Source organism: Lygodium microphyllum, chromosome 10, assembly GCF_053477565.2.
Source record: "Lygodium microphyllum isolate KBCC chromosome 10, Lygodium_microphyllum_v1.1.10, whole genome shotgun sequence".
Taxonomy (NCBI): Eukaryota; Viridiplantae; Streptophyta; class Polypodiopsida; order Schizaeales; family Lygodiaceae; genus Lygodium; species Lygodium microphyllum.
Genome location: NC_141144.1, coordinates 151,734,953 through 151,749,179, shown reverse-complemented (window position 1 = coordinate 151,749,179; position 14,227 = coordinate 151,734,953). Strand labels below are relative to the sequence as shown.

Below are 14,227 nucleotides of genomic sequence, written 5' to 3'. Positions count from 1 at the left end.
AAGAACCTGATAACATGATAATCAAGAAATCAGAACTGATGCATGACAATATGCTTGATGGAATGTGCTCGAAGTCTCCTCTCATTCCATATGTGCAAACTAGCAGCACAATAAAGTGATCAAGTGTCTCATGCGCCATGCTTCTATGTATAGAGTTTTCAATTAGAGTCAAGGGTGAGCTGTTCTATTTAGGTGCATTGAATTATGTTTGATTTGAGTGCTAAATCATTACACTTGCGTTTGAGTTGGAGTCCTAGCTGATGAGACGATTGAGTCATTTGAGGTAGAGATTTTGAAGACAAGTTGTTGTGCTGTTGCTTGTTGAAGAAGATTGTGTTAGTAGTCATGTATGTCCTATATGGTCGTATCTTGCACGTGAGCCTCAGTGTGAGTTGGACAAGGACATTTGGAGCTTTGATAGCGTCCTTCATTGCATTTGTCCTGCATATTTTAGGTTGGGGACCACACTTGCATTTTAGTTTAGGCAGCCTCTTTCCCCCGTTCCAAGATAGGCAACATTTTAGTGCATTGTAGTTGCCATTGTAGGCATTTTTTACTGGTCTGACCAGCTGCAGCACTTTTGCCTATTTATAGGCTGCATGCCTCCTCCACTGTTAGTTGGTTAGTTTATAATCTTTTGTGCCAGCCCTCATAATTTCCTAGGGGCTGACTGCTGCAGTCTTCTGTCAGTTTTGTTCCTTCATGCTACTACGTTTCTTGTCTCCTATGTTCATTCCATGTTCACTTTCCTTTCTGCTGTGTCCTGTCACAGATTCTAGCTATTCTTGTTAGAGATTAAATTTGGAACTTTAAACAGTCTAGTGGAGAAATTTCTATACAGAGTATATATTTTTGTTTTGCACCAGAATGAGAACTAGGCAATCTATTGACCAATGTCTTGTACTGAGTGCATGGTGATGAGATATCCTTGGCACTTGCTTTTTGCTATAATAATCTGTCATGCAACCCTTCACAGAATACCACCACTGGTTTTACTTCTTACATTCAGCAATCATGGTTGATGCAATTAATCTTAATGTTATCCTTTTTGCTTGCAGGGAGGAGGCACTGATCAAGAAAGCTTCATTGATATAGTTGAGGAACTGATGCACAAAGTCAAAGATGCTGAAAGAAGTAAGTTTTGAGACAAGAGCTTAGACATTATTTGGTCCTTCGGCAAGTGTCTTTTCTCAGTCATGGAGCATCTATTGTAATAGATGAGAATTGAAGAGTCGTGTGAAATCAAATTCTTTTGCTCATTTTAAAGACGACGAGAATAGCATGTCCTAAATTTGCTTTAGTGTTTATCTTGCAAAAAGCATACACAATTCAATCAGATGCTTGGCAAGCTTTTTCAGGTGAGCTTTTGGACATGTCTAGTTAGGTGAGCTTTTCAGGCATTTCCCTTCCCATAAACATTGATCCATACTTCCCTACTATATTCTCTCTTGCCATCCAAACAAGATTTCAATATAACATTCTCCCCTACTCTATGCTTGGGCAATAATTCTCATAGCCTCCAAAGTCCTGAATCCCAACTCTAAACCCATGCAATCAACAAGTAACTTGTTCTAAAAAATATTGTTTTTGGAAACATGACATGTAGGCAAGTTGACTTATTTAAGGGTTCTTTAGGCCTTGTGAGCTTATTTCTAATTGACACATCTCACACATGAATAGACAAAAGATGAGACGAGTCCTAGCTGTGTGGATTATTGTTGAAAATATAATTGCAAGTGACATTTGACCCGGAAAATGAGCTCATAAGACCCGACAACCTTTGAAAGTGAGAGCAAACACCCGGAGAAATTTTTTTTTGAGGCATAAGTGGTCCCACTTCTAGGATGTTCTCTTGGAGTTACTTGTTGGATTGTGCTAGGGACTAGGATTTGTGAAGGAGAGCCCTTAGGATTGTCTTCTATGGTAAAATAAGAAACTTTAGTGGGCTATTAGTTGGGTGGCACATTAGTTAGTTCGGCAGTTGCATTTCATCTGATTGACTTGATTTTATGGCTGCATTGACATTTAGGCAAGGGTTTTATGGTTTGTTGGTTCTTTGCTATTTCAAATGTAGAAAGTTTCATATTTAGTCATATTTTCAAGCCCTTAAGCAATAGTCCACAAGCTACATTCATACCCAAGAACTTCATGGCAGCTCCCTTGGTTTATGATGCCAAAGATTTTGTAGTGATAGCAAATTTTTTGCAATGCTATAGCTAGGAGGGCCCAAGCAAAACCCTCGCTTGGTTAGCTAGTCTTTCTTAACTTTTGACGGCGGCATTTAGGTGAGCTAGAAAAGTAACGGCAAAGCAATAGAAGAAATTGCCATGTGCCAAAAAACCAAGTCCTCTCTAGGGAGGATGTCATTCCAATAAATATAAAGAAGCCTTAAATTTTTTTTCCCTATGTACAAACTAAAAATTCCATCTCATCCATTATTTTCATAAACTAGTTTGCGTACTATATGTTTGTTGTTAGAAGATGAAGGGAAAGAACCCAAAGAGGATACACAAGATATGTAACACTCTATTGAATCCAACTGATGATGATCATCAAGAGGTAGATTTTTCCCCACTGAGAGTGAGAAAACTTCTTGATTGGATATTGATGCTTTGAGAAGGGAGAACACAAAGGGGGTTTGCTTGATGTGCAAGCAATAAAGGAGAAAGATGAGTGATGATGTTCCAATTTCTTCTCAATGACATTGACTCAATCCCTTTTTAATATTACGGAAGATTATTTCCTAGTCATTATATTACAAAACCTTGAAGACTATGATGAATTTATTGTGGGATATTGGGATGAATATTTATTGGTGGAGTCAAATGTGAAGGATACTAGATTTCACTTTACTACACAAACACTAACTATCATTGACAACAATGTTCTTTGATATGAGGCAACCCTTATCATTGAGGACTTCCAAGAAACACAAAGAAAATCAAATGTACCTCACTTGTGAAAATCATAGAATATGGAGCAAGGAGTTACTTGTTTCTATGCGTGTCGCCTAATTGCCTGATGGCGGCTGTTGGCTGCTTGCACTTGACTGTTGGACAATCCCATGATTTGACTGACTGATTGCTTGCAATGTCTCGGGATGGCCTCGAGCTGTGATACCAGTTTGTAGTAGCCTACGTGCAGTGAGGATTCGATGTTCAACAATGGCAATGGCAATAGTGGAGAGAGAGAGAGAGAGAGAGAGAGAGAGAGAGAGAGAGAGAGAGAGAGAGAGAGAGAGAGAGAGAGAGAGAGAGAGAGAGAGAGAGAGAGAGAGAGAGAGAGAGAGAGAGAGAGAGAGAGAGAGAGAATGATATGATATAATAACCCTTTACACAGAGAGAGAGAGAGAGAGAGAGAGAGAGAGAGAGAGAGAGAGAGAGAGAGAGAGATTCTGAGAGAGAGATTCTGAGAGAGAGAGAGAGAGAATGTCGACTCTGCTCGTGACGACGCGTTTCCTGCTGCCGCGATCTTCCCTGCACCTCCTGTTCGTCTAGGGCAGTGCCTCCACCCAGGTTCGACGGTGCACACCGCGCGCGAGTGAGAGAAAGAGAGAGCCCGTCGCCTGTTCGTCGCCTGCTCCTGACGCCTCGTCTGCCCGTCGCCTGCCCGTCTGCAGTCCCGCCTGCACGTCGCCTGCCCGTCGCCTGCACTATTTGCACGTCGTCTCATCTGCAGTCCCGTGTGCACGTCGCCTGCACGTCGCCTGCCCTTTTGTCCTCCCGCCGGCTCCTGACGTCCCTCGCCAGCCCGTCGTCTGCTACTGACGTCCCTCGCCTGTCACGTTGCGTGCCCCAGAGCCTGCCTCGTCGCCTGCCCCGTCGCCTGCACTATCGCTGGTCTCTGAAGCTCTGCGCCTGCGTTTCGCCTGCGCTTCGTCCTTTCGCCCTGCGCGTTAGGGTTTCGGCTGCCGCCTGGCCCCTGCACTGCGACTCCGATTGTCCCTTCTGTCATCGCCTGCGCGCCCTGTGCTCCACCCTCCTGCAGGGGATTGTGATACACGATGGCTGGTTTGGATCTGGATTTCATAGACCAAACGGTGGCAGCACTTGGCCCGGATTCTGATGCTGAGGAACCTGAGGATATGGTTCCGTGCACCCAAGAGATGCCCCCTGGTCCTGACATCCAGCTTGCGGGTAAACGTACCAAGCATACTTCGGAAGAGATAGGTGTTCATCAGGATCGTTCCTATGCTCAGGTTGCTTCGGATTCTGTGGACTCTCAGGATGTTGACTGGGAGCATTTGCTGGAATTTGCCAACACTCTGCTTGGCGATTATGTTCAACATAATCAGGAAGTCTTTTCTGACTCTGCACCTGACGATGTTTTGGTAGCCACCGTGGATCCAAAAACTGTCCTACGATTCTTTTCGGTGTTTTATGATCGCGCTGTGATAGTCTTCTTCACTGGTTGAATCCTGCTGCTTTCCCGTATTCGCCAGTGGCTGCACAGTTTGCTGCAAGGGGAATGTGTTGAAGAGATTTTTGTTGGGTCCAGAGGTTTTTTTGAGGTCCTATTGAAATCTGAGATGCACCGTGCTGCTCTCCTGTCTAAACTGTCTTTGTTTTTTGATCGCCGGTTGGTTCATGTGGTTCCATGGCACCCAATGGCAGATTTTCAGCGTCTGCTGCAACGTGAATGCCCTGTGTGGGTAGAAGTGGAAAATTGTCCAGCTGTTTATTGGCCACTATTGAAGGATGCTATGGCCGCTGTGGGCACTGTTCTGGTCCCTCCCAGTCTCAGGGCTGTGAATCGCAACCGCTTGTGTATGTTATGGGACACTGCAAGGAAAAGGCCGGCTTGGTTACGCCTCAATTGCTCTGGCATGCATCCGTTACACTTTCGTTTGAAATGGGGCAATTTTGCAGGACATTGCTTTTCCTGTGGACAGTTGGGGCATTTTATGGCCGAATGCCCGGAGCAGCAACACACTTCAGATGTTGGCCATGTTGTGCCACCCATGGAAGATATGGTGTGTGATGCTCCATCGCTGGATACTATTCATCCGCCTCAAGTTTTGGCCAAAGGTAAACAACAGGTTTCGGGTCTAGATTCCCGTGCCATTGACTAGGTTGAAGTACGTGCGAAAAAAGGCAACAGGGTTGTTGCTGGCATGGAGAATACTGTGCCTGCTACTTCACAAGATTCCATGCGTACATATATGCGCAGGAAGGAAATGTTGTCTTCCGAGCGCCCTGCTCCTGCTATGGTTTCCTCTGCCCCCCGTCCTCAGCCCGCCAGGAAAATGTATTCGGATCGTCCAAAAGGTCCACCTACTAAGCTGGCTTTTGATACCAGAGGCAACGTCATTACCCCGTGGGATCGTCGTTATCCCCGTTCCACCCCCAAGTAAGCAGATATGCCGTCTACTTCCAAATCTGGTCCTCAGAACTCTTTTGCGGTGTTGGCAGATTTCTTGGACAAGGGAGTCCTGGACATTCTCGCCGACAAAGTCAAATCGAGGCAAGCTGTGCCTTGTACCTGATTTTGTCTTGAATACACATGAAAATAGCCACGTGGAATGTACGAGGAATTTGTTCTCGACACAAGCAACATGCCATGTGGACTGTATTGTATGAGAATCAGTGGGATGTCCTGTGCGCTGTTGAGCACTAGAGTCATGGTGAAGCCGGAAAAGTTGTGGATTGCCATGGCTTTCGCTTGTTCTATGCAGGGACACAGGCCATGCATTATTCGGGTGTGCTCATGATTGTACATGACAAATATCAGCCTGTTCTTATTAAAAATGATGTTCATGGCCGCTTTTTGGTGATTGAAATTTTATTCGAAGGGGAAATCTTATGGTTACTTGGCCTCTATGCTCCGAATGATTCGTTATCACGTCGGGAGCTTTGGTAGACTTTGCAGACCTCCTTGTCACTTGGCAGACGGGGCTTCTTCATGGGGGATTTCAATATGTGTGTTGATTCTTCCCAGTCCACATCGGAGCATTCGGTAATGGATGCGCCGGAAAGTCGTATGTGGCATGAGTTGGCTCTTGCTGTTCTTAAGCAAGATCTCTGGTCCTGGCTACACCCGTCTTCTACAGGGTTTACTTTCTATTCTGCCCAGTATGCAACAACATGGTCGCGGTTGGACCGTATTTATATCATGCAGATTGATGATTTTCTTCCCGAGATGCTCGAAATAAAAGTGTTGCAGCAATATGCCTTGTCGGACCATTTCCCTCTGCAGCTTGAGTTGCTTGCACAACCCATTGCACCTTTCAAGCAATTTCTGGAGAGACTCCCTTTGCGTTTCAACTCGTCTTACTTGAAGCATGCCATCTTTCAGGGCTATATGCAGCAATTGATTGACAGATTCTTCCTAGACTTCCCTTCTCAGGGCACTGCGTCATTTGAACGATTGCTCTCTAATGTGCAGCGGGTTGCTCGGCAGTATGGGATCTATCATGCCTCTCTTTGTCGGCGCCGTCGACAGGCAGCGGAGGACCTGTTGGTTTTGGTTCGCTCTCTGCTGGTGGACACTCCGGATGATGCATTTCTGCTCGCACTGGCCATGCGGGTGGCTGATCTTATTAAAGAGTTCCAGTTGAAATCATATCAGCAGGCCAAATTGCAACATCTGACGGAGACGTTGCAAGATAGTGCCTGTCAGACCCATAAGTTCTTTCGAGCTCTCCACGCCTCTCCTGCTCGAGAGAATATGACCAGACTCGAGGATGCAGAAGGCCACCTTATCCTGGATCCGCAGACTATTGTGCATATGTGCAGGAATTATTTCCGCGACCTTCTCGGTTCCACTTCTCCACCTTCAGCCCAAATTACTCAGGCCCGTTCGGTTTTTTATGACCTGGTCCGCAACCAGCTTCCGCAGGACATGGAAGCTACTATGGAGTCAAATATTTGTGAGGCAGAGGTTATGGACGTCTTGTTACACTTGCCCAAGGATAAAAGTCCTGGTTGGGATGGTCTCACCAATGAGTTCTTTGAGGCTTTTGCTACCCAATTGACGAAACCATTGCAGGCTTTGTTTCAGCAGGTGTGGGAAACGGGGATCATGCCTTCCTCATGGAAAGAATGACTTATTAAACTGCTTCCAAAAGTTCCTTCGCCATCTAAGTTGACACAGTGGCGCCCAATTTCTTTGATGGGTTCAATGTACAAAATCTTTTCCAAAGTAATGGCGAATCGGCTCCATAAGCATCTCCCTGCCATTGTGCACCCTCTCCAGTATGGTTTCATTAAGGGCCGAAATATTTTGCACAATGTATTGAATGCTCAACTGGCAATTGATTATGCAAGGCATTCTCATCAGGAGGTAGTACTGATTCAACTGGACCTGGAAAAGGCTTTTGACTATCTGGACTGGTCTTTCCTTGCTGAACTTATGTCTGCTATGGGCTTTGGTGCTCGGATGTCTCGTCTAATCTACACCATTAGCGCTGCGGCGTCTTCGCGAGTCATGCTGAACGGAGGTGTTACTGAGCCATTTATCCTTGCCCGCTCTGTCAGACAGGGGTGCCCTTTGAGCCCTCTATTCTTTGCCCTTGCGACACATCCAGTTCTTTCGATGCTATCTCATATGGCAGCCTCTTCTCAGTTGGCCGCACTGTCGCTTCCTACAGGACAACACTTCATTAGCCAATCCCTGGCAGATGATAGCTTAATGATTTTGCGTGCGGACAAAGATAACCTTCGAAAAGCATTGGATGTTTGGGGTCTCTTTGGTCAGGCGTCCGGCCTTCGTATCAATGCGCTCAAATCAGCCATTCTAAGCTGCACGGAGTCGGATTTGCAGTCCTTGGACTGGTAGGGCCTGGTTGTTCCTCGTGGCTCCATTGTCAGGCATCTTGGGTACCCTTTGGGTGTTGATGTTCCCCCAAAGCAGCTTCTGCAGTGGATTTCTCAGAAAATGGTGGCTAAGTTTATGTACTGGAAGTCTCAGGCCTGGCCCTTCCATGTTCGCCTCAAAGTAGCTCAGACAATTATGTTGCCAATGCTCACATATTTCTTGCCCTTGTTGCCCTGGACTACTACGACTCTGAATGCTCTTACCCAGTCTATTCGTTTCATGCTATGGAAGAAGGACTCATTGCATGCAGGTATTTCCTGGATCTCTTGGTCGCATGCGTGCACCCCCAAACGCATGGGTGGCGGAGCTATTTTAGATGCCCAAACTCACACGCAGGCACTCCGTTGGTCTCTTTTCCGCGCCATGTGCTCGGATCATCATCCATGGGTCGATATAGCCCGTTATTTCCTTGAAGACCATGGGCTTCTGCATGGCAATACCCGAATCCAGAGTTCTTGGTGGCATGTTCTTAATGCTGATTCGCGGTTCTCCAGTTCTTCTTCATCGCTACTTACTCATTTGGTATGTTCCTGGAAACTGGTCCTCCAGAAGGCTCAGTGGCATCCAGCGGAGGATCGCTTGGCTACTAACTCTTTTCAATTGGAATTGCTGGCAGTCTTGCGTTTACTTTCATGGGAAGGTAAACATGAGCTCAGACCACAATTCAACCGGATGGCACGTTTGGGCTTGTCTTCAGTTGCGGATGCCACCCTTGCCAGTCGCAATGTGCTTATATCGTTTCGTATAGCTAGGCGGCTTTTCAGGATCCCTCGTGGATATAAACTTTATGGGAACAGCTGTTGAGGGTGCTCCAGAGCAGACAACCCTTTCCTGCCCTTGCTTCGGATCATCCTTGGCAGGATTGGGACCTGCAAGGCCGGCTGAATTTAAGCAAAGCTTCTGTTAACCAAGTGTATCATCTTCTGATTAAAGATCATCAATGGCTAATTACTAAAGCGAATGCTTTATGGGGATTGCGTAAATCCAGGTCATGGTGGAGGGCAACTGTGATGGAGGGCTGGTTGAACAAGACACCCTTCAAATATAAAGTCTTTCTTTGGAGAGTGATGATTGGTGGTCTTCCGCTTGCTTCAGCTCTTTCCAAGCGACGAATCTCCAATGGCAACTATTTCTTTTGCACCACTACTGTGGAATCCGCCCGCCACCGATTTATTTCTTGCCCCATCGCTAAGAAAGTCTGGTTGTTTTTGTCGGCTGTCTGGCAAGGGGTGGTTGGTTTCACCCTGCGCCCCTTTGATTGGGTTTTTGGGCAGCCCAAATACCCCACTCCGGCACAGCCACATATGAAGCTCATGTATCACTTTCTTCGATATTGGGGCTGTTGGCATAACTGGACCATTCGGAATGCTTTTCTTTTTGACTCCGCCTATAATGTTCAGCGGCATATTGCGAGGCTTAAGGGCCTCTTGTATTGGCAGTTAGATCTTCTCCAGCACTCTGATTTGCTCTCTAGAGAGGACTTACGTCCCTGGCATATGGCAATTTCCTCCGTCTCTTTGCCATGACCTTGTAACTTGTAGTACTTAGAACCTCTTCACATGATGGCTTAGATTGTCGTCATGTATCTTGTAATCAAGTAATCTTGTATTTTTTTTCGTAATTAATACAATTACCTTTTACGAAAAAAGAGAGAGAGAGAGAGAGAGTTTACGAAAAAGAGAGAATATTAATGTCTCTAAAAGGCCAATGTGAGACCAAAGCAATACATATAATGATGGCGTGTTTTTCATCTGGAATAAGAAAAGATGATAAACATGTCTATAATATTAAAAAGTGAAATTGTCCTATAGAAAGAAAACATGTTGATGATTTGAAAGTAAAAGTAGAAAAAGCAAGCTTTCCATCAATGAGATATTTGTCCTCTAGAGAGAGAGAGAGAGAGAGAGAGAGAGAGAGAGAGAGAGAGAGAAGGGGTGAGTAGTAGCAATAGAGAGTGAGATGCACGATATGTGGGTACAAAGAGTGTAGCTCTTTTTAGGTTTTTGTGATAGTTATATGTAAAGTACTAAAGTACAAGTGCTAAGGGTATGTTGACACCCAAGCATGCATAAAAGGCACGGTGGCCCTTTATTCTCAACACTTTTTCCTCAAATCATTAGGGACATGAACATAATATGCACAACTAAACACCCTAAGGTATGCAACTGTAGGTGTTTTTCTTACATCTTCTCATACGGATACATATGATGAGTCAAAGCTATAGATGACTTGTTCATGATATGGATCGCAATATATATTGCCTTAGCCCAATATCATAGCCCTTGCTATTTCTGCAATGATCCTGTTATTTCTTTTTGCAACACCATCTTGTTGTGGTGTATATCTGCATGTAACTTGTCTTTTGATCCCATGATCTCTCAAGTAATAACTTCAAAATTACTTTTTTGCCATGGCGTTAAACTTAAAAGACTTTTCAAAAGCTCCTTGACCCATAGACATAGCATTCTACTTATGAAAGCACTCCCTCTCAAAGTGACCAAATTGCCCATAGTATTGACATGCCCTATCTCTTTATGGACTTGAACATCCTCTATCTCTAGAGGAGGATCTTTCCCTACCTCTAAGTATAAAATCACCATGTCCAAAGGTGCTACGATCACATGTAAAGCTATCTCCATGGCCATATGATGATCCTCTAGGTTTAGATGAGCTACTACGACCTCTTTGATGTTAAAATACACTATCTTGACTTGCACTCTTTCCACTGCTAGATGTGTTGAGGCCCAATTTAATCTCTTTCATAAGCAGCAAAGCAATCAACTCTTCAAAGTTAGGCATAGAGCCTCCTCTCACAAAAATGGAGGTGTCAAGGGACTTATATGCAGGTCCAAGTCCGGTTCAAAGTAACCGATACCAAATCATCAATAATTGACACATTTATTGAAGCAAGTTCCTCTACAACCTATTTTATTTCTACCACATAGTCACTAATGCTTCTATTTCCACACCATGCACCATGAAATCCTTGCTTTAGTTGTATCTTTTTTGCCTCCGTGCAAGTGCCATACATTTTCTCAATGATTTTCCTAGTATCTTTGTGTGTACTAGCCTTTTTAATGTGCAGAATCAATGTCTTTGAGATGCATATAGATATCTAGTGGACCTTCATGTTTTTACCTGTCCAATCCTTGTACATCCTTTTCTGTTCCTCTGTGGGCTCATCAGGAAGATCTCAGCATGTATCTTCTCTTGTAATGAGCTCCTATAGACCTCTCCCCATAAAAAAATTCTCCATGTGGTAGAACCATACACTGTAGTTGTTCTTAGTCAATTTGTCACCCACAATTTGAGTAATGTGTAGTTTCCAACATTGAAAAATGCAATTTCAAAAAAACCATTAGTATGTAATGTGCCAGGTTACTATTCAAGCGTGTGAACAAGTTTGAGCATCAACTGCTCAAAACCGAGATGAAAAAGCATTCAAACAAGAAAATACACATAAATTGAGTTCAATTGCTATGGCTATCATACATGTGTTTAATTGTTGTTACATATACCCATACGTCATGCCCATATGTCAAACATCAGCTGTCAAGAAAAAGAAACAGTGAAAATAGGGCTCAAATAATGCCCATACGGCCCAAAAAGCATCAAAATACGGGTCTAAAATTGACAAGTTTCCTTGTTATTTTTCTGCACTTTTTTGTGTTGAGAATAAAGTCCCAAACAAGCTCAAACCATAGTAAATTTCTTGGAATTTTTCTAAGAAAATTTCCCCTTTAAACCAAGCTAGTTCAATCTTCTGTAGTGTGAACACATAATAGTGTGAATTGGTTCAAACTAAACCAATTTATCCCAATCTAAGTGTGAAAACAACTTCTGAAATATCCACTTCGATTCCCTCTAGTGTGAACATACATCAGTGGAACCGGTTTCCTTTGTGTCAATGTGAAAAGGGTTGGGTTAAGGGGGTAGCTTAGCCTTTAATTAAGGTTTTAACCTTCAAGAAGTTACATCTCGTGAATAGGCTGCTGCCTTTATGAAGTTTTTTGGTATTCAGGATGTCTTGGAATGCTGTAAATTGAACATTCAGCTTTTCTTGTCCTTCTCAACAAGATGTAGTGTGTAAAGCTCTCCAATAGCTCACATAACTAATTTGTTTCTCTTTTGTGTTCATTGTGGACAAAGCCCCTTACTATTTTTTTCCAGTAGGGCCTATGCTTTTTCCACAAGCAGCTCCATTGCTCTTGGGCTCAAGCAAACCCCGAGCTTATGCAGCCCCCTTGCTTCCGATAATCAAATGTAAGCCTATTAGCCAGCCACTTCATTCATTCTATACCACTTGAGTCATTCTTCACCCCTCTTCTTCCATCACTCTAATACACTCCTCTCCTCAGGCCGTTGGTGCCCACACCCCTATTGAAGGACATTGTAGTTTGTGGCCTTTTTTCACCTTCCTCTTGAAGTGGCATATCTTCTCTACAGTTGTTGGCGACAACACTCCTACCTTGGCGTTAGCCCTCCATAACTGGCGACCTTATCCATTTCCTTCAAGCTTCACTAGATTTGCATTTGGCAGCTCGGAGACCTCCTTCAATCTGGCATCACCTTCCCTAGCTTGGTGTTAGCAGCTTCTTGCTTGGCATCAACCCACATCTAGTGTCAGTTTTTGCAGTCCTAGATACTTGCGTTTTTGGGTTGATAGAACTTCACAGGCTGTGTTTATCCTCTTGATGGCTGTTTCTTTATCTGGTGTCATCATCTATCCCCTAGCATCAACATTTGGGCTGCTCTCCCTGCGTTTAGCTCTGACACACTCTAGGATTTCTGTTTTGCTGCCTAGGCCATCTCCTCGGCATTAGAGGACTGCGGTTCGCTCCCTCGATAGTTGGTGATCATCTTCCACATCTCCGACGGCATCAGAGGACTGCGGTTCGCTCCCTCAACAACTGTCCCTCACCTTCCAGTGATTATTTCGATAGCCCATTGCTCGGAGGATTGTGTTTCTCTCCCTTTACTATGCAGATTCCCATAGGTGCTGTTGCATGATTTAGACAGGACAATGCAATTATCTTTTGAGCTTCGGCTCCACTGTATCAGCTTTTCTTCTCATAGCATGATTCAGTGTATCATCATTGTGTTCTTGTGTTTGTGAGTTTTCTCTTCTCTCTGAGTGTTTGCCATACACACTTTGTGTTTCTCCCCGCAAACCCTACTGTCTCTCTGGTCTCTTTGTCATTTTTTTTTGACACTGTAGACCCATTGGTAATGTGAAAAAATGTCAAATCCACATACAATCTCTAATGCATAAACCTTGCTACTTTATAGAGCTCCTTCTAAGGCAAGCAAAAATAGCTCTTAGGCATGCTTCACTGCAGACATGCATGTGCGGGTTTTACTAAGTGCAAGCTTGCTTGAGTGCTAGAGGAATTCCCTCACCTGAATTCTGCCAAATTTCCCAAAGCTCACTAATGTTGCATCTTCAATAAGTTCATTGAGGCTTTTACTCAGCTCAAGTGTGCACACAAACCAAAGATTTCCCTGTGTTGATTTATATTACTTTCAGCCCTCATATCTTGTAATATTTCTTGTGCATTCTTTGGAAGCTACATAATCAATACTCATACCAAGCACCTCATGAAAAGTATCATTCATAGATGATGAAGCATTCTTTGAAGGAATATCCATAGTGCATTTATCATTCCCAAGATGAGTGGCCTCATATAAAAGAACCATATGGACATATAGTAGCAGTTTTGATTCTTTCAATTGCCTTTGATAAGACTCCATTGCATTTACGTCATCCTTATCCACATTTTTCTCTAGCATTCTCATTAAAGCAAAATTGGTTGGGGACCGCTATCTTGTTGTAGGGTTGAGATTGTGGGTAGCCCACCTTGCAGAGTGGTGGAGTCTAGGTGGTTTTTCAAACATTGGATATCATGTTGCTAGGCCAGTTGTTGCTTTGTATTTCTCTAAATAGGAACAATTTGAAGTGCCCTGGCTGTTCCAGGTCAGTGTGGTGTTTTGGAGTTTGGTTTCTCAACTCTGTTGCGGGCTAATTGTCTTTTCTTTCTCTTTTGAAATGTAAATCAGAATTTAAAGCACAATTTTGAGGATAGTTTAGCTTTTAGCTTACCATGCATTGCGGAAAATTACAGGCATTTATCCACTATGGAATTGTTTCACTACCAGAAAAATTCTGCATAGCTTATTTGTATAACTGGTTGCTGGACTTCGTAGAACTGGAATTTGTGATACAGAAACGGCTCACTATGTGCTAGCAGGCTCTTTGGATTATAAGGAATGGTTGCAAAATCACAAGGTTTTTCATGCTACAGGGTTTTGCAATCACTGTTGCTTCCTTTAGTCACTGCATCACTAACTCAATGTCTGTTTTCATCTGGAATAGATGAATGAACTGGAGGGACAATTTCTTTTCACTTGCTAA

General features: G+C 43.8%; 1 protein-coding gene across 6 annotated transcripts in view; it reads left to right on the top strand.

Annotated features, from left to right (window-relative positions):
• SS4 (starch synthase 4) overlaps positions 1-14,227 on the top strand; it is a 141,905-nt gene that overhangs the window by 21,247 nt on the left and 106,431 nt on the right. For all 6 annotated transcript variants that reach the window (XM_087687033.1, XM_087687032.1, XM_087687034.1 and 3 more), the window contains one exon: positions 1,059-1,134. In XM_087687033.1, the coding sequence (XP_087543159.1) occupies positions 1,059-1,134 (76 nt within the window). The remainder of the gene's footprint in view (positions 1-1,058; positions 1,135-14,227) is intronic.